General features: G+C 41.8%; 1 protein-coding gene across 1 annotated transcript in view; it reads right to left on the bottom strand.

The window, feature by feature from the left end:
- DSC1 (desmocollin 1) overlaps positions 1–21,390 on the bottom strand; it is a 42,522-nt gene that overhangs the window by 12,703 nt on the left and 8,429 nt on the right. Inside the window, exons 4-10 of the mRNA XM_039912539.1 lie at positions 17,578–17,780; positions 16,165–16,284; positions 15,251–15,406; positions 9,956–10,100; positions 5,555–5,721; positions 4,621–4,755; positions 1,413–1,598 (exon numbers count right to left, since the gene is read on the bottom strand). Coding sequence (XP_039768473.1) covers positions 1,413–1,598; positions 4,621–4,755; positions 5,555–5,721; positions 9,956–10,100; positions 15,251–15,406; positions 16,165–16,284; positions 17,578–17,780 — 1,112 coding nt within the window. The remainder of the gene's footprint in view (positions 1–1,412; positions 1,599–4,620; positions 4,756–5,554; positions 5,722–9,955; positions 10,101–15,250; positions 15,407–16,164; positions 16,285–17,577; positions 17,781–21,390) is intronic.

The following is a 21,390-nucleotide window of genomic DNA, read 5'->3' as shown; positions in this document are numbered from 1 at the left end:
TGGGTTTGAATCCCGGCTCTGCCACTTGTCAGCTGTGTGACTGTGGGCAAGTCACTGAACTTCTTTGTGCCTCAGTTACCTCATCTGTAAAATGGGGATTAACTGTGAGCCTCACGTGGGACAACCTGATTACCCTGTATCTACCTCAGTGCTTAGAACAGTGCTTGGCACATAGTAAGCGCTTAACAAATACCAACATTATTAGTAGTAGTACGTAAGTCTCCATTATTATTATTTTTATTATCGTCATCATTATTCTGGTATTTGTTAAACATGTATGTTATTTATTATGGTATTTGCTAAGCACTGACTATGTTTCAAGTACTGGTCTAAGCTCCTGTGTTATTACAAGATAATCAGGTTGGACATAGTCCCTGTCCCACATGGGACTCACAGTTTAAGCAGGAGGGAAACCAGATATTGAATCCCAATTTCACAGTTGTAGAAACTGAGGCACAGAAGTTAAGTGACTTGCCCAAGGTCACCAAGCAAGCAATTGGCAGAGCTGGTTTGGAACCTAGGTCATCTGATTTCCAGACCGTGATCTTTCCACTAGACCACATTGCTTCAACGCCATGGTGATCATCCAACCACTATTTTCTGGGTTAGTGACTAGGTTTTGAGCAGGGAGAAATGTGGGAGGAGCTAGAGAAAACAGTGAAGGAAGGTAATTTTTTTTTTAACAAGCAAGAAAGTCTGCAATAGATAAATACATACAGACAGTGCCTCACATTTATTAGCTACTCAAAAAATGCCACTGAATGTGAGCAATGAGGAGGTAGCAGTCGTTACATCCTGGTTCTCTTTGATTCCAGAGGAAAGGGACTGAAAGCTGCCACTACACATTCGCATATGCCCTTGGAAGCAGAGGAGACTGTGGCCAACTCTTCCCCATCTCCCTATCAACTCAGCAGGGTTGTCAGTCTCTCCTTGTTTTTTGTCGTTTTTCAGCCACACTTGCAACAGCATAATCTGGCGTAAAGAGCAAGGGCCTGGGAGTCATAGGACCTGGGTTCTAATTATGGCTCTGCCAACTGCTCACTGTGTGATCTTAGGTAAATCACTGAACCTCTCTGGGCCTCAGTTTCCTCATCTGTAAAATGGGAATGAAATAGACTGTGAGACCCATTTGGCATGAAGACCATGTCCAATCTCATAAGCTTGGATCTATACCAGTATTTAGCATAATGTAATTAATTGCTTAAGAAATGTCACAACTTTCACTATAGCTAAACTTCACCATCTGTAGGTTCATCATTGACTTCAAAGGACAAAACATAGATTGTGAGCTCCTTTATCATGTTTCTGGAAGCTAGTAAAGTGGGCTCAATAAATTGTCACGATGATGATGCATTCAGACCCACTGAAATCATCCTTACATCTAAAAACAATCCAACACTCAAAACCTTTACCTTGACAACACACAAGACACCTTCATTGGTTCTTGGATCTGTTGTAATTCTGAAATTCCCATTTTCATTTCCCTTCAGGATAGTGTAATTAGCCCTGGAGTGAGGGCTATTGGGTATATCTTTGTCTTCTACCCTCAGTCGCAAAATTTCAACGTTGACTGTGTTTTCTTCCACTTGGGCAATGTACTGAAAAGAACATATTTTCTTGTTAAAATGACAGTGGAATCAAAAACATAGTTAAGCAGAGATCATGCAAGGCAGGTGTTTTCAAATGGCATTGTTTTACTCTCATCCATTTTTCCTTCCCCCCGCCAACTGGTTTCTTTTCCCATCCTGGAGGGACGGTCAAAGACCCACTACATGGGAGTCAGCCCCAGGTGAACTGGAAAATAAAATTTTTTGGAAACAAAAGTCGGACAATGTGATTGGCTCCCAAATCTAAAGACATCGTTTCCACAATGCTTTACTCTGGCTATTCTCCTGTCAAATGTGTGTTTGCAGTCGTGTAGATGATATGCTGAGAGAGAACTTTTCGTTCCCTCCTTCCCCCATTCCATTTCTGTGCACCAATGTCCAACAAGTTACCCAGAGAACTAGTTCATTCATTCATTCATTCATTCATATTTATTGAGTGCTTACTGTGTGCAAAGCACTGTGCTAAGCATTTGAGAGAATTTAACAATAAACAGATACATTCCCTGCCCACAGTGAGCTTACACTCTAGAGGGGGAGACAGATATTATTATAAATAAATTACCAATATTGGAGCATCTTCTGACATACCTCTTTATGCCAGGACTACAAAGCTGCTGTAAAAATCTCCTATCTTGACTGAGTTTATACAGAACTTCTGGACAAAAGGGTCAGAATTCCTCCCCACCCCCCATACAAACTGATGGGCTTGGAAATGCCGTTAGTATCCCTCATTCAATTAGAAGTCTTTTTGACAGTGAGGAGGATGTTGATCTTGCAATCAATCAATCTATGGTATTTGTGGAGTGATTACTATGTGCAGAATACTGTACTAAGCACATGGAGGAGTACAGTACAACAGAATTGGCAGACATATTCCCGGCCCATAATGAATTTACAGACTAGAGAGGGAGACAGACATTAATATCAATAAATAAGGAATTTATAATATATAATTTAAAGATAGGTACATAAATGCTTTGAGGTTGGGGGTGGGGCAAATATCAAATGTCCAAAGGTCACAGATTGAAGTGCATACATGACTCAGAAAGGAAAGCAGGCAAGGGAAAAGAGAACTTAAACAGAGAAGGTCTCTTGGAGGAGATGTGACCTTAATGATTGTTTGAAGGTGGGAGAGAGGTGGTCTGGTGTATCCAGAGTGGGAGAGAATTCCAGGCTAGGGGGAGGATGTGAGAAAGGGGTTGTTGGAGAGATAGGCAAGATTGGGACATGGTTAGTAAGATGGTGATAGAGGGGCCGAGTGTGCAGGCTGGGCTGTAGCAAGAGATTAGAACCAAAGTCTTCAGACTTCCAAGCTATGCTGCTTCCTTGAAGAACAGGAGAGTACAGTACAAGAGAGTTGACAGATACATATCCCACTTACAGACTAGAGGATTGGCTGCTTCTCCCTGGGGGCTGGGGGGCGGTGGGGGGAGGGCGGGGAATCTCTATTTAAACCCCCTTGAAAATCGGATCCTACAATGCCTCATGGAAGCCTACAAAATCTTATTCAGTGGGTAAAGACGACAGAGAAAGTAGTTGAAAGACAGAGTAGTAGAAACCTGTTATTCTACTTAAGCTAGGTGAGACTAAGGGAGCAATGTCTTATGGGTATGGCACAAGGCCCAAAATTTTTTTTTAGTGCAAAAATAACAATGACAATAAAAGTTTGTGTGGGCAGGGAATATGCCTACCAACTTTGTTATATTGTACTCTCCCAAGTGCTTAGTACAGTGCTCTGCACACAATAAGCACTTAATAAATACGACTGAGTGATTAATCAATCACTCACACACAGCAGCAAGAAACTCTGGTAAGAACTGCAAGAAGAAGTAGAATAGTAGAAGCAGTGTGGAAATGAAATGACTTGTCCTAGGTCACATAGCTAACAACTGGTGGAGCTGGAATTAGAAGCAAAAGGCATCCAGCCTGATATGGTTTATAATACCTGCCTTCTCTATCTACCTCACAGGGTTGTTGTGAGGTCTGAAATGCACTAATTAATATGAGAATGTTGTGGGAATAAAAGTGCTATGGAATACCAAGGTCCCTCTAGTCTGTGAACTTGTTGTGGACAGGGAATATGTCTGTTACATTGTTCTATTGTAGCCTCCCAAGCGTTTCGTACAGTGCTCTGCACACAATAAGCACTCAATACATATGATTGACAGCCTCACCTTCACCCCTGGAAACCAGAGAAGGCCCCACTTCCAGAGCCTCAGGTGAGGATGGAGCAGCATAAGATAGTGAAGAGAGCACAGGCCTGGGATGTCAGAAGGTCGTGGGTTCTAACCCTGGCTCTGCCACTTGTCTGCAGTGTGACCTTGGGCAAGTCACTTAACTTCTCTGAGCCTCAGTTACTTCATCATAAAATGGGGATTAAGACTATGAGCCCCATGTGAGACAGGGAGGTGTCCAAACAGATTACCTTGTCTCTACCCCAACTTTTAGAACTGTGCCTGGCACACAGTAAGCATTTAACAAATACCATTTTTTAAAAAAGAGTGAGAAGAAGAGGGAAGGAGGAAAAGGCTTCTCTAGGAGCGGGCCTTTCTTCTCTCCCTCCTTCCCCTCCTCTGCCTCTCCCTTCCCTCTTTTCCCTCCTCACTTTTTCCATCTTCTTGTTTTCCATCTCCTCCCCTGCCTTCCTCTCCCTAGATTTCCCCTCTCCTTTCCCCTCCTTTTCCTTCCTCCCCTCTTTGCTCCCATTTTCCCTCTCCTCTGGCAGCAACAACTTTTGTTCTGAACCAGCCATACAGCACAAAGATGCCATCAAATGGCATCCCGCTCACCATGATGTAATTGTGTCATATATCACAAGGAGTATCCACAAAACCAATTAGCCCTGGGCTCCTGAGGCGAGAGGGAATGTTCATCTGGCCCAGTCAAAGCTGAGCAGGTGCTATGTGAGATATAATATGTAACATGTGGGATCAGGGTATGAGAATTTCAAACCATTAGATTCCCCATCAAGTAAGCTGTGTTAATGTGTGTTTAAAATATACAAACAACTCACTGAAGCCTGGGTGAAAACAGGGGAATTGTCATTTTCATCTTCAAGAGTTATAGTCACCGTTCCTGTGCCGCGTAGACCAAATGGCTGGCCTCCCATATCTTGTGCTTGAACTATCAGTTGATAAGTATGACATTCCTGGAAAAAATAGTAAAGTTCAGGTCAGATTTCCCTAGCTATAACCTGCAATATCAATGTACAAAATACCATATTCTGAAATAAAAGTCAAATACCAAAACTTTTAAAAATCACTAGGCCATTACTGTGGAACTATTTTCTGGGGGGGGGGGGGCGGGGTGGTTCCTAAAAATTTAGAGAGGAGGATATCTGGGAAGACATTTAAGCTTTTGGGGATCATTGGGTAAAGAGGGAACTCGACAAGTTCGCTCTTTCCTCTTAAATCTTTTGCTTTGTTTGATTTTATCAAATTGAACTGAAACAGGCATTCAGTCCTTCTTCCTCGGTCCTCTCCTCAATCAAATCAATCACTCATACTTACTGAGTATTTACTGTGTACAGAGCACTGTACTAAGCTCTTGGGAGAGTATAATATGACAGATTTGGTAGACATGTTCCCTGCCCATTAGGAGCTTGCACAGACACTCTACAATCTCGAGACTCCCTAATCGATCTATAAATCAATGGTATTTACTGAGCACTTACTGGGTGCAGAGCACTATGCTAATTGCTTAGAAAAGTACAACATTAACAGAGTTGATAGACATGTTCTCTGCCCACAGCGAGCTAACTGACTAGGTTGGGAGACAGATATAAATATAAATAAATTAAATTGCAGATATGTATAATCTATAAGTACTATGAGGTTGGGGGGCGGGAATAAACGGTGCAAATAAAAGTGAATAAAGAGTGCCAGATTCCTCCCACTTGACTGTCCATTTGCAAAATCATTCAGTGGAACGGGGCATGGGTTCGTTACCTCTCTATCCAGAAGATTAGTTGTGGTGGTGATCACACCCGATTCTGGATGGATGGTAAATGCTCGGTGGGTATCTGGAATCTGTTTCAAAATTGTATATTTCAGGCGGGTGTGCAAGGTGTGCGGTTCATCCTTGTCTTTGGCGGTCACCTGTCCCACTGTCATACCTGTGTGGGCAAAAAACAGCTTGAATTCCTCACCACTCCAACAATCTGGCAAGATGTTGGGGATCCCACTGGGAGCCGTAGATTCGAACCAACTAATTATGGTGACCGATTTTCTCAGCCTGCCAGCCATGTCACCGCTGGAGCATAGCATGACAAGCGAGTAGGTGTTGTTTATGGTACTTGTTTATGGCATTTGTTAAGCTCTTACAATGTGCCAGGCATTGTTCTAAGCGCTGGAGTAAATACAAGGTAATCAGGCTGGACACAGTCCCTGTCCCACAAGGGGCTCACAGTCTTTATCTGCATTTTACAGATGAAGCAACTGAGGCACATAGAAGTGAAGTGGCACAGCAGACAAGTGGCAAAACTGGGATTAGAACCTCAGTCCTTCTATCCAGACCAGTGCTCTATCCACAAGGCCATGTTGCTTGGGAAAGGAAGGTGTTAATGTTGAGATGACTCTGGGTGGGACCTGTTTTTGGGGAAAACAATTCTCCAAGTTAGGGATGGAATTGCATATAAAGAGCAGAGACTAGCCCAAGAAAATATTGAAATACGCTTGGAAAATGGACTAGAAACCCCACTATGCTGTAGGGTGGAGTTGACCATCTATTAGCTGACCTGTTCCCTCACCGTAGCAACCAGTCAGGTGCAGTAGTAATAATGGTCATTTTCACATAGCAGGAGATTCATTGGAATGGTCGTGCCAAGTGTGAGTAACATGCCAGTTAGAGCTAATACTGTTCAGTGGACAGTGTGGGGGAAAAGTAATTGACCAACATCCCTCCACCACTGGGGAGGTGCTCACATGTACCATAAGGGAAAAAATGTGAGATCTGAGTGCAGGATAGGGTTAGAAGCTGCATGGTCTAGTGGAAAGAGCAAGGGTCTAGGAGTCAGAGGACACGGGTTCTAATTCTAGCTCTGCCACATGTCTGCCATGTGACCTTGGACAGGTCACTTGACTTCTCTGTGCCTTAGTTACCTCGTCTGTAAAATGGTGATTAAGACTGTGAGCCCCATATGGGACAGGAACTGTGTTCAACCTAATTACCTTGTATCTACCCCAGCATTTAGAACCATGCTGGACACAAAGTAAGCACATAATAAATACCAGAATTATTATTATTATTATTTTCTCTCTCTGGAGTGCTGGAGTATGGGTAACAGAGTCCTGGGTATATTGGTCTTTGGGTTTTTAGGCAAAGAGGTTTTTTTGTTTTGTTTTGTTTAATGGCAATTGTTAAGCACTCACTGTGTGCCAGGCACTGTACTAAGCACTGAGATAGATACAAGCTAATCAGGCTGGATGCAGTCCATGTCCCACATGGGACTCATTCTTAATCCCCATTTTATGCATGTTCTTCCTGGCGATAAGAGTAGGGGGATGGGGGAGGGTAATCCAGGCAATAAACTCAGCTCTATTCATTAAACAGGTGTCACCTGCTACTGAGGTTACCTGTGGAAAGGGGAACAAAAGGAGGAGTCCCTTGGGGTCCAGGCTAACAGGCACAGTAATAATAATAATAATATTGGTATTTGTTAAGGGCTTACTATGTGCCGAGCACTGTTCTAAGCGCTGGGGTAGACACAAGGGAATCAGGTTGTCCCACGTGGGGCTCACAGTCTTAATCCCCATTTTACAGATGAGGTAACTGAGGCCCAGAGAAGTTAAGTGACTTGCCCACAGTCACGGGTGCTGCCTGGGAGGACACACACAGTTCCGGAGCCTCTTGGCCTGCAGCTCCCAGCACACAGGACAAACTCATTTCTGAGCCAGCCACCAAATGGGAAAAGATAAAAAGCGGTAGTCTAGTAGGTGGAACAGTGAGTTGAGAGTCGATCTCAAAGCACTGCTCTAGTAGCTGGAACAATGAACTGGTTATCAAGCAACCTGTCTTTTGATTTTAATTCCTCCGTAAGCTACATGGCCACAGACAGGGCCTGGAACTCCACATGGGGCTAATGATGCCTGCTTTTACCTACCTCACAGGGATGAGTAAATGGGAAATATCTGAAAAGCCCATCGAGATCAAAGAAGAGGCAATGTATTATCCAAATGCTAGCACGTACATAATTTTTTTAGTTTAAAACTCTGTTGTATTTTCTATCCCAAGTGCTTAGTACCATACTCTGCACAAAGGGAGTATGTAAATACTCTGGTAAATACTATTGTGATAATTGACAAATATATGAATTTGGCAAATTGTTCTTTGGTTTCTAGAAAAAATTCCCCAATTTAATGAAGTCATTCTGTCCACCATTGTACACTTTACCCCTCCTAGTTGGAACTAGCTAATTGACAGCAGTGGCACAGTAGACTTTAAGTTCCTTGTAGGGAGAGATCCCAGCTAAGGAGTAGCATGGCTTAGTGTATAGAGCATAGGCCTGGGAGGCAGATGGACCTGTGTTCTAATCCCGGCTATGCCACATGTCTGCTGTATAACCTTGGGAAAATCACTTAATTTCTCTGGGCCTCAGTTACCTCATCTGTAAAATGAGGGAAAAGAGTGTGAGCACCATGTGGGACAGGGCTTGTGTCTAACCTGAATGACCTGTACCTAGCCTGGTGCCTAGAACAGTGCATGGTACATATTAAGTGCTTAACAAGTACCATAATAATAATTATTATTATTTTTACAGCTCATTTTAGACTGTAAACTCATTCTGGGCAGGGAGAATGTCTACTAATTCTTTTGTACCATACTCTCCCAAGCCATCAGTAAAAAATTCTGCAAATAGTAAGCACTCAATAAATGTCATTGATGGATTGATTGAATATACGCAAAGGTTGTTTACATGCAGGATGGATTAAGGCCAAAATGACCTCAGCCTCATGCCGCCCCTGTGCTTTAGCACCATCATCCATCCATCAGATGTCTCAGTAATAATGAAAATGGTACTTATTAAGGGCCTACTACGTGCCAAGCACAGTCCTAAACACTGAGGTTAATGAGATTGGATACAGTCCAATCAGTCAGAAGCCGCTACCGCCTGCCCTCACCAGTCGGCTATTTTTCAGAATTTCTGCTGGATTTACAGTGGGCAAACCCACTGTATAGTCCCAGGGTGGTTCTTCAGTGAAAAATCTTCACCACTGCTCTGCACACAGTAAGCACTCAATAAATACAATTGAAAGAATTGAATTCCCTTCAGGGTAGAGCTGGGACTAGAACCCAGGTCACCTGACTCGCAGACCTATGCTCTTTCCACTGGGCCAACCGTAGGGCTTCCATGCACATATACGGGCTTGTTACAAATGTCCATTTTCTTGGTAAATAACTTTTAAGATAAGATCTCAGTGGTATTTTAAGTATGGGGGAAAGACTCAACGCTTGAAGGTTCAGGTTGTGAATATTTGGATATTTTCATGAGCTACATTTAAAATAATTTGTCTGGGTCTGACAATATACCCTCATAATCTTCCCTGTGAAGAATTCCTGGAAGAATAACCATCCATTTTTAAACAGGATGACCAGTTTTCCTAAAGTAAAAGGGTATTTTCAGAATCTTTTGGCTGTCCCCCAAACCTCCTCTAGTTACCTCAGTTTATTGACTTCTTGGATGGAAACGGTTGGTCCACTATTAACATAGTTTTCTCTGATCCTCACCCCCATGTAGTCCTATGTTACAGTGTTAGACTGTTAGCTCTTTAGGGGCAGGCAATGTGACTACCAGATCTGTTATATTGGACTCTCCCAAGAGCTTAGTACAGTGCTCTGCACACAGCAAGTGCTCATTAAATACCACTGTTTGATGTTGCTAAACCTCCATTCTATTCCTAGGATTTTTGTGGTAGAAATTAATCAGAGCAACAAATAAAATCCAAGGGAGGAATTGAAGGCAATATATTTAGTAACTTGTGAAAAAAAGTCACCCCCAAGCCAACTAGGGCTGGATCTAAGGGATGCTTCTTTACACACATGTACCAGTGAGTGGTCTCATCTGTAAAATGAGGATAAAATCCTTGTTTTCCCTCCCTCTAGACTGTGAATCCCACATGGGACAGGGATTGTGCCGTATATGATTACCTTGTCTCTACCCCAGTGCTTAAGCACAGTGCGTGGCGCATGGTAAGTGCTTAACAAGTACCGCAGTCATTACACTCATCATTACTATCATTTTGATTATTATCAGAGGGTGTACATATGGTTGTTCTAAAAAATTATTTTTAAAAATGTTTTTACTTAAAACACACTATTTAATAAGAACTATTGTGGAACAGTTTACTTACCCACTCTGCAGTTTTCCATCACACTGTAACTATTGACTTGGTTTTCAAAATAGGGGGCATTATCATTATCATCCTCAACTTTGATTAGCAGTGGTAATGGATGCTCAGGTGTGTATCCATCTGGAGTTGTTGCATAGCCAATGATCTAAATAACGGAGAGAAAGATTCCAGGAGCCGATTACTAATGTAGTCATCTATGCATATGTATAAAACTTGGAAACTGAGCCTTAGAAATGCAAGTTTTAGAACTTATGGCATGGAGACTGTATGAGATATACAGAGCAATAGAATCCCAAGCCTAGAAGGAATCAATCAATATTATTTATTGAGTTCTCAGTGTGTAGAGTCCTCTACTAAAAGCTTGTGAGCATACAAGAGAATCTAAAGACAAGATCCCTGCTCTCAAAGAGTTTACAATCTAGCTGGGAGGTTACAACCTAGAGAACTTCTCTACAACATCTCATTTTTTTCCAGGCAACAAAAACCTAACTGTCTGCTCTGCTCTCAAAAACCTCCCATGTGAGGTGCTTTAATGGAGGAGTGAGGAAAAATTGTATTCCATGAACTGGCACCAGCCGATGGACCAGCACTATCCTACTAATTGATTCCCTCCTGCCCACATTGACTTCCACAAGTCTAGAGGACATGGAAAAAGGGGGTTGATAATCCTGTCTGCAATAGAGGGGATGCTTCTGCCTCTCAAATACCATATTTGTCTGCAAAATTGTTGCTTCCACCACATAACTGTTCCATCCAATTTTTGAGGAAGAGATACAGATTTTTTTTTTGTACCACATAATTGTAAGCTCTGATAGCAGAGTGCACCAGAGGAGAGAGGGAGGAGGAAGGGTGAGAATTTAACAAGACAACAGGGAGGAAAGTTCCTTCATCGAGACTGTAAACTCCTAAGGGCAGTCGTCATTTATACCAACTCTATTGTAGTAATCTCCTGAATTCTTAGTTCAGTACTCTACACAAAATACGCTCTCAAAAATACCACTGATCCACCGATTTAATGATTAAGATTAGGCTTGAGAAGGAGGAGGAGAAGAGTGAAAACAGGACAGCAGCAGGGAGTATCAGCATGGCCTAGTAGAAAGAGCAAGGCCTGGGAGTCAGAGGATCTGGGTTCTAATCCTGACTCCACCACTTCCATGCTGCGTGACCTTGGGGAAGTCACTTCACTTCTCTGTGCTTCAGTTCCCTCCTCTGCAAAATGGATATTTAATACCTCTTCTCCCTCCTATTTAAACGGTGAGCCCCATGTGGGACCTGATTACCTTGTAACTATCCCAGCATTTAGTACAGTGCTTGGCATATAGTAAGCACTTTAGAAATACCACCATTATTACTGAGAGGACATTCCTTCATTGAGTGACTACTATATGCAGCGCTTGAGAGAGTGCTAAAGTAAGAGATGTAGCCTCAAGTATTTCCTTACCATTTTCTTTCTTCCCCATTCTTTTCTTCCAACTTTTTTCTTCTCCTCCCCTTATTGTGAGGCTTAATTCTTATATGACATTCTTACAGTGAGAAGCAGCATGGCGTAGCAGATAGGGAATGGGCCTGGGAATCAGAAGGTCATGGGTTCTAATCCCACTCTGCCGCCTGTCTGCTGTGTTACCTTGGGCAAGCCACTTCACTTCCCTGGGCCTCAGTTACCTCATCTGTAAAATGGGGATTGAGACTGTGAGCCCCGTGTGAGACAGGGACTGTGTCCAACCTGATTTGCTTGTATTCACCCCAGTACTTAGTACAGTGCCTGGCGCATAGTAAGCCCTTAACAAATACCATAATTATTATTATTATTATGACTTGCACAACTGCTTTGCTTATGTTTTGATGTAATCAAAATTGTGCGAAAGAAGGGGCATTCTATCAGCAAATATGGTGCTTCTCTCCCCTCCATTCTAGAGTGTAGCAGTGGAAGGAAGTTTGACGGACACCGAAAAAAGAGCACACTTGGCACCTTTACAAACTAGGCAAGAAGTGCTTCATATGTGTGGCTCCTACACATTTTTCCTTATGATTTTTTTTAACTGCTTACTATGCTCCAGGCACTATACTAAGCACTAGAGTAGACACAATTTAAGCAGGTTGGACACAGTCCCTTCCCCGACATGGGGCTGACAATCTTCACTTGACAAATGAGGTAACTGAGGCACAGACAAGTGACTCGCCCAAGGGCACACAACAGACAGATGGCAGAGCTGGACTTAGAACATGGTTGCTGACACGTCAGTAGAACTCATTAGTTTTCTCTCCAACTCAAACCTCCTTCTACTATATTCCAAGGATTCACAGTTTACCCAATCCAGAGATAATTCTTGTCAGACCTAAATCCCTTAGACTCAAATGAAGCCAGTATTTTTGTCATTTCCTCAGCTGAACAGGAGATTGGTAGCACTGGCAGGACCAAGTGTCCCTGGAGGAAAGGGATCGTGTCTACTGAGTCTATTATATTGTATACTCCTGAGTGCTTAGTACAGTGGTCTGTGCACAGTAAGGACTCAATAAAGACCATTGATTGGTTAATAGATGGATAGGTGGCTGTGGATCTTGGGACAGAATTTAAGCTCAGGGTCACCCTTCAATGATGCTTTCAATGATGCAATGTGGCCATGTCATGTAATGTCATTTTGTCAGAGTTGATTAACTTGCATCTACCCCAGGCTTAGCACAGTGCTTAGCATGCAATGAGTGCTTAGTAAGTACCATAATTAATGAATGAATAAATTAATGTCAAAATCTTGAAGCTAGAAGGTGAAGAGGCTGGACGGATGATCTTGAAAATCCAGTTATTCAAGGGCCCTACCATTTGGGCACAGAGAAAACTCACTGGAAGATATCCATGATATCTGGGTGTTTGTCAATCTGCTCTGCTTCTTGAGGATTTCCAAATATCCCAGACTTCCTCTGGGAATCCCATGAGGATCTTGATTGGACACTAACCCCCAGACCTCCCCAGAAATCACCTGCTCCAGTTACAATTCTACTTACGTTCCACCACCTCAATAACATCTCTTGATCTCCTTGAACACAATCATTGTCTCAAGTCAGTCTCTGTTCAATCTGATGAGGAAAAAAGGCCAAATCCCCCTCCCATCCCCAGTAGAGCATGTATCCCAATTGTTACTCGTATTCATTTCTTTCCTCGGGCTCTTCTTGGTTGTGCTCCTCTGGCTAGGCAGGGAATAAAAACAGTGCCTTTTCAGCCCAAGGAAGATTTATTAGGCCTCAGATAAAAGCTATCTATTCTCACAATCGTTCTGGAAGCCAAATGATGATTTGGTGAGTAAGAGGATAAATTTCTCAAGTCAGAATTATCTGAGAGACCAATCTGTTGCCACCCCTGATTTTGGGGCGCGGTCCTTTCATATGGCCAGAGGGTAGGAGAAGGGTGAGAAAGAGTTATATTCTTATATGCCAGGTAAATTAGGAGGCAAAGTAGTTTTTACTATAATGTTCAGAGGCCAGGTCTGGTCAGGTCTAGTTACATATGATTCCATTTCTATGGTTCCAGCCATTCTATGTTAAATAACCAAATGAATTGGTGACTTTTAGGTACAGTTAACTCTACAAAGTTTTGATGTTGAGAAAAAGGTTTCACAGGATGAAACTTAGCCTAGCAAAATGGAAACAAGTAAATAGGTACAGGTAACATTTCTGAAATACTGTTTTTCCCCTATTGTTAGTAAATCAGCATGACCTGGTATAAAGGACATGGGACTAGGGGTTAGGAGTCCCAGGTTCTAGTCCCATCTGTGCCACTCTGTGACCTTTGGCAGGTCACTTAACTTGCCTGGGCCTCAATTTCCTCATCTGTAAAATGGAGATGTGAGGCACAAGGAAAACAGGGATCATATCTGATGATCTGATTGTCATGTTTACCTTAGCGCATAGTCCATACTTAATAAGTGCCTTCCTCAATGCTGCTAACAAACAAAATGAATGGTCTTGAATTTGTATTTTATATTTTGCCTCCCTGTCCCCGTTCACCTACTGGTAGAGGCCTAAACTAGCTGTGATATGACAAAAACGAGGTCAGAGCAACATAAAGAAATAAGTTCCATTGCTACTGGATCAGGTCTGTGGTTTCTAGACTGTAAGCTCCTTGTGGGCAGAGAGCATGTCTACCAACTTGATAGTATTGTACTCTCTCAAGTGCTTAATATAGTGCTCTGCTCCCAGTGAGCACTCAATAAAAACCATTGATGATGATGATGATGATAGTCCATCTGGCATTTGAGAAGTGACAACAGGTTGCTCAGAGGAGTCATGTGATGAAGGCTTCCCTGGACATCCATCTTACAGTTTAAGGAGGTACCAACCAACAGGGCAAACTCCTCTGCTAATAAACCATTATGGGCCTCTTTTTTCTGTAATGGTTTTTGTCAATAACTTACTACTTGCCAGGCACTGTATCAAGCCCTGGGGAAGATACAGCTCTGGGAAGATAGATACAAGATTATCAGGTTGAACACAGTCCATACCCCACATGGTGCTCCCAGTTTTGATTCCCATTTTTCAGATGAGGTAACTGAGACACTGAGAAGGTCACATAGACAAATAGTGGAACTGGGAGAAGAACACAGATCCTCTCACTTCTCAGGCCTGTGTTCTTTCCACTAGGCCAAGCTGCTTCCTTCTTGTACATGTAAAGTCCCTCTTGAATCTACAGATATTTTTAGCTTGCCCAACTTCCAGTGGGAACAAATTCTATGTGTTTACCACCCACTGAGTGAAGAACTGTTTCCTTTTATATGCTTTGGACCTACAACCTTCAAGCTTCAGTGGACCCTCTCGAGAACCCAGGTTCTCTGACCCCTGGACTCATGCTCTTTCCACTAGGCTACACTGATTCTATGCTAACAAATTCTCTAAATACAGGGTGAGCTGGGCTTCTCCATTCCAGAATCTCCAGAGTCCACCAGAAATCAATCAACAAATCAATGGTATTTATTGAGCATTTTCTGTGTGCAGGGCACTGTACTAAGTCTTGGAAGAGTATAACATAACAGAGCTGGTAGTCACGTTACCTGCACACAAGGAGCTTACCATCTACAACATTAATAGAAATAAATAAATTAGGGCTATGTATATAAATTCTATGGGTCCGAAGGTGGGGTGAGTATCAAGTCTTGAAAAGGGGACAGAGCCAAGTGTAAGAACAATGGACTACATCAACATTAACAACATTCAAAGCTTCATTCAACTCTCTTCTCTTTGCCCATCTGAAATGAAAAGAAACGATGAGGTGATTTCCAATGGGGAAGAAGTCATTCCAGTTCCTACCTGAAAGCTCTCATACTGCTCACGGTCCACCGAACGGGTACAGTAGATATCCCCTGTGTCTCTCTCAATGTAAAATAAGTTGAAGGGTTCCTTATCGACCCCAGGACCACCGATGGAGTAATAGATGGTGTAATTCTGGGCTGCATCAGACTGGATCTGGAAAAAGGAGTAAGGTAGACCTGAAATACTGCCAGAAGCATTTATACATTTTCAGTCTCTAATTCTGGGGTTTGACATAATTCTGTCCACCACTCAGCACTGTGAGTGTTTGTATCACAATGTGAATTAGAGGCCATTCATCATTATCCAAACAAATGCACAGAATTCGCCATGTAAAACTTAAGATGTGAGGCCTAAAACAAAATCCTGGTGTTGTCATATCTCAGGATAATCACAGCAGTAACTGTGGAATTTGCTAAGGGGTTACTATGGGGCAGTCACTGAGATAAATAGAGAAGCAGGGTGGCCTAGTGGAGAGAGTACAGGCCTGGGAGTCAGAAGGACTCAGGTTCTAATCCTGACTCCACCACCTGTCTGCTGTGTGACCTGCAGCAAGTTACTTAACTTCTCTGTACCTCAGTTACCTCATTTGTAAAATGGGGATTAAGACTGTGAGCCCCATGTGGAACAACCTGATTAGCTCCAGTGCTTAGGACTGTGCTTGGCACATAGTAAGCACTTAACAAATACCATAATTATTACCATAATTATTATTAAATATAATTAAATACCATAAAAAATGTGCGAGGGTCAGATAATGAAGTATTTCCATGGAAACTCAGGCCTGGGTGACAAGAAAGCCCTTCTCTGAAGTACATGCAGTATGGCAGTATGAATTAAACAGCCCCACTGGATTTCACTGTTGACAATTTTAATATTCAGGTCACTCTAAATAGCTGAATAAGTGATGATACCTGTTGAATTTGCTGCGGAAATGGTCCCAAGGAGTTCTCCATCAAGGAACAAGGAATAGGAGCCCATTTTCTCTTGGTGCGTTTGAGGACTGTATTCTTCGCTTGCCTCTTTATACGTGTCTGGAGTGGTAGAGAGAAATAAGATTCCACTCATCATCATTCCGTAAAATCCCATTGGTCACAGAGTGACATGGGCCCTTCAGATTCGCAGTTTGGGTTTGAGCAAATTCTTGAAGGGAGATTTCTGATTCTATTATCAGTTTCTTTGCCTTCTTTGTTTTCCAGAAAAGGTACTTTATTACCAGATTCAAAGAATTGGCTTAATCAACCCCTTAATAGAAGCACCCATCTGATCACTGGGTCTGTGTATTCCTGAAGTGTAATGGGAGTCGCTGTGACTTGGGTGGAAAATGGATCAATACTAGATATAAAACACAGTAACATGGTGGAAAGGGAGTAGAGAAAGAGAGAGAGTAAGGGAGACAGAAAAATAGAGGCACAGAGCAGAAGAGAGAGGCTTGACAGAGGGAAACAGAGGCAGAGATATCTGTGTCCCCTGAATGATCGATCAAGAGATTGATTAAATGAGGAAACCTAAGGGATCAGCTGTTTTTGAAGGTGCCCTGTCAAAAGGATCACCTACCAGTAGATTGAGAGGGAGCATCCCTAAACAGGCTTTACTATTTACAAAATATTTAGTGTCCTTCATCCTTTTTACCACTAATGAGATCTTCCTCATCCTCTTCTAGCTTTGACTTCCCAGACACTCTTTTAGGGACCTTCCCTGAGTCCTCAGAATGATCTAAAGAAGTAACCTAGAATACATTAATATATTTCTCCCACACCCCATATGGAGATTTTAGTGGGCATTTCTACAAAGTATGTCCTGGCATATCCTTCCTAGGTTTCTTAATCTAATGCTGTGGCTCACAATTGTTCTTAAACAACAGTGTAATTCAATGTACTTCTCCCAACTTTTAGGTTCCCACCAAATGTTTGAGCAGCATAAACATGATGGAAGAGTTACCTAGAAGTCCTAGCTCCTTTCCTGACACTGCCAAGCTACTTTCTCCCTTAACATCACCTCTATCTTGGCAAATCTTGTCAGAGCAAATGGATTCCTCTCCTCTCTCCTAGTCTGTGCTCCTTCCTGCCCTGTTTGGGATGAGTGGATTGAGGGGGAGAGTGTACCTTCAGGCCATTACCTATATATTCTCCATTAATTTCTTCTAGCCCACTAGACTGCAAATTCTCTTTGAAACAAATGTATGATCAGCTCCAAGTAGAGCAAATTGAGGGAATGGCTGGTTAATAGCTCCTGTAAACATAATCATTTTACCCTAATAAAAAGCATGTGGAAGCAAATGATGATGATAAAAGGAATGGACTATCAAAGGAAGTTGCGTTCCGTACCTTTTCCCCCTGGGGTAATAGTAAGATCTCCAGCTCTTTTTGTTCTGATTTCTGGGTGTCTGAAAGCAATATGGTGAAAGCCTTTTGTTCAGAAGACAATCTGATGGTATTTGTTGCATACACAGATCCGTCTTCCAGCACTCTGAAATCAGGATCATTTGAAAGGATGATGTTGGCTGAGGTGAGGCACTCGTCCAGATCAACTGCCGGGAAGAAATGGCACAGGAATTTGTGAGGTGAAAACCAAAGCAGAATGTGTTTTACTGGAATGCCTGCTTTCAGTTTGTTAATGCATGATGAGCAGGAATAAGCCCCTACAGCTCCGTTTTAAGGTAGTTGAACATCTGTTTTTCTGGCAACCAGATTCATTAAACGCTAACAGAGAACTGGTTCTGGGGAAAGCACAGCTTCCATAAATGTTTAAAAATCAAAATGTTTGTGTAATTCCATCCAGATCCATTTCATTGATTCGTTCATTCAATTGTATTTATTGAGAGTTTACTGGGTGCACAACACTGTACTAAGCAGTTGGGAGAGTACAATATAACAATAAACAGACACATTCCCTGCCCACAATGAGTTTAGTGTCTAAGAGAGTTGATTTATTTGCATCATATCATCATCATTAACAACATTTGTGATTTACATTGTTTTCCCTACCTACAGGAACCTATGTTCCAGCAAAAGAAATTTATCCAAACACAAAAAGACACAAAAGTTTCATTTCTACCTTGTAGTGGACAGTGAGTTTCATTTCTACCAACTCCACTATTTTGTACTTGCCCAAGTGCTAAGTACAGTGCTCTGCATATAGTAAGTGCTCAATAAATACAATTGATTTCTAAAATTCTGAATAAGCTCCCAAATCGATAGAATAAATTAGCTCACTGTTAACATTAAATCTACCTGCTGCCAACCCAAAGACCCAAGTCTACCAATGAAATATGGTAAAAAGACAGCTGTTCTCTCTTTCCAGAAATGCATATTTTTTTTGATCTCATGTTTCAATATTCTCATTTACGTTTATGTGGGGAAGTCATTGACTTTTAATGTGTTGAACCGGTAAATCTTATACTTTATAATAAAGTAGAACTTGGTTTTGACATCAACTTTCAGAATATCAATTATTTTATAGTCTACCTATCATCTTCCTTGAGCACTTACTGTGTGCAGTGCACTGTACTAAAAGTGCTTAATGCATCCTTTAAAGAGAACTATGCACATCATGTGACCCAAGCCTATAATAACTTTTTGTACACAGTATCACTATTAATATCTCAGTCTCTTAAATTCTGTAAAAGTTTATCAGGTCAGGATCAGTGTCCGTCTTCCTATCAATATACAGTGTTAAGTAAGAATGAACTTAAAGGTAGAACAATTCAGCTATGTGTGGGGCACAGATATGCCAAAAAGGTTGTTGTGGTGACTTGTGTGTGTTTCTAGCACCTTTGTCCCACACAAATCCCACAGGCCTGGATTTCTGCAATCTTCAAAATAGGAGAGAATTGAGGCTATTTTCCTGGGAAATAGTAATCGTTTCTTAGTTTCTAAGAACAGTAAAGAAAATGAGTCCAAATATAAACTCAATGCTTCATAACTACATTGGTATGATGAACAATTCTGGAGTACTGTTCAGATTAATTGTTGTTCAATATACTAAATAAAATATGGTTGGTAATGTGGTCTAGTGGAAAAAAAAAGCATGGATCGGGAGTCAGAAGACCTGGGTTCTAATCTCAGCTGGGCTAGTGGCCTATTATGTAACCTTGGACAAGTTATTTCGCCTGCTTTCTTCTTCTCCTCTTAAGTGGTGTTACCTGTGTGGGACAGGAACTGTGTTGGCTTGGATTATTTTACATCTACTATAGTATTTAGCATAGTGTTCAGTACATTTTAAGTGGCTAATAGATCCCACAATATATGCTACATTTACTCATATGATCATCATGGTTTCTTAGTGATCTTTAATTTGGAAGCCCCTTCTAAATCCCCCAGATTGGGCCCACATAGCTCTGAAAGAAATTCATTCTGTCCCAAATCAGATGCTGAGAGGTTTGCCTTAAAGGCCTCCAATATTCACAAATTCAAGATAAGAGCTGTGTATTTTTTAATGGTACTCACTGAGAGCTTTGGTGTCAAGCACTGCACTAAAGGCTGTGGGAATTACAATATGATTTCTGTATTATTATTATTATATTAGGGTATATATAAAGGTATCTATTCTTGTCTATAGAAGGGAATATCAGGTTGACATTAGAGCTGAGGGGAGATAAAACAAGGAAGTGGATGGATAAAGCAGTGGGATTTTTCTCATGTACATACCTGTAATTTATTTTAATATCTGTCTCCCCCTCTAGACTGTAAACACCTTGTGGGCAGGGAATGTGTCTGCCACCTTCGTTGAATTATACTCTCCCAAGCATATAATCTGGGGCTCTGAACACAGTAAGGACTCAATAAATATGATTGATTGGAGAAAACCTCCGAACTTCTATCTGAGCTCAGCTGTGACCTCAGATGCCATCTCTTAGGCCAATTTCATTCATTCATTCAATCGTATTTATTGATAGCTGGCTGTGTGCAAAACACTGTTCTAAGTGCTTGGGAGACTACACTATGACAATAAGCAGATACATTCCCTGCCCACAATGAGCTTACAGTCTACAAGAAATTTAGGAGGTAACAAGACCTGCTAGAAAAAGGCCAGGACTGGGAGTCAGGAAATTCAGGTTCTAAGCTTAGCTCTGCTACTAGCCTCCTGGGTGACCTTCTACAAGTCACTTAGCCTCTCTGTGCCTCAGTTTCCTTGTCTGTAAAATGGAGTTAATATAATATCCCTTAGACTGTTAGCCGTCATTGTCTCTTACCGACCCCAGCGTTTAGCATGGGGCTTGGTGCTGAATGAACACTTAGTCAATACTATAATCTAACTCCATGGAGGTGATTGGGTTTCCATCCATTGGGAGAAGCCATTGTTCTCACTTCAATTGGGGTTGAATGAGCTCTGCCACTGGCTTTCTGGGTGATTGTGGGCTAGTCACTTAACCACACCATACCTCAGTTACCTATTCCTTAAAATGGGGGCATTCATACCTCCTTCCCTAGCTACCAATAGGGTTGCTGTTAAGTAATGTGAGAATATTTGGGGAATGTCAGCGCTATACAAAACCAAGGTAGTAGAATATTAGTAGTATCATTGTTTTGTATTATCTTAAAAGACCTAAGTTGAAGTCTTCCTCACCCAAATCTGCCACTTCCACATCCCCATCCCGGGATTCCCTCTAATTCTTCCACCCTCTTAAACCTCCATCCTCTCAAAAATGCAGCCAGAGAATGCAAATACAGATAGGGTCAAAACAAAGCCCATTTCCCCTCTAGGGTATAGATGGGTGCAAGTTGTTAAATTCCTCGAGCTAATTCATTCATATATAATTCATATTCTTTCGCTGGAAGGGGTGGGTCCTGCTTTTAAAGTGGTTTCTCAGGAAGGCTTTAGTCCTACAGCCTCTACCTTCTGCTGTGATATAAATATGTTGCTTTAGTCATTCATTCAATGATATTCATTAAGCGTTTACTGAATGGGGAGCAGTGTAGTAAGTTCTTGGGAAAGTACAGTACAACAATAAACAGTGACAGTTCCTTCCCGCAATGAGCTCAAAGGCTAGAGGGGGATAATTTCATTTACCATTTGTAACAGGAAATGCAGGGGACACTTCATTGAACCCCCACTTTATTCTGCCTTTCTTGACTTTATTCTTCACTCATCTTTAATAGATTCTTTGGGACAGGAACTAGGATAATACTCCATTAAAA

This window comes from Ornithorhynchus anatinus, chromosome 7 (assembly GCF_004115215.2).
Source record: "Ornithorhynchus anatinus isolate Pmale09 chromosome 7, mOrnAna1.pri.v4, whole genome shotgun sequence".
Classification (NCBI taxonomy): Eukaryota; Metazoa; Chordata; class Mammalia; order Monotremata; family Ornithorhynchidae; genus Ornithorhynchus; species Ornithorhynchus anatinus.
This window is presented reverse-complemented; position numbering and strand designations above follow the sequence as displayed.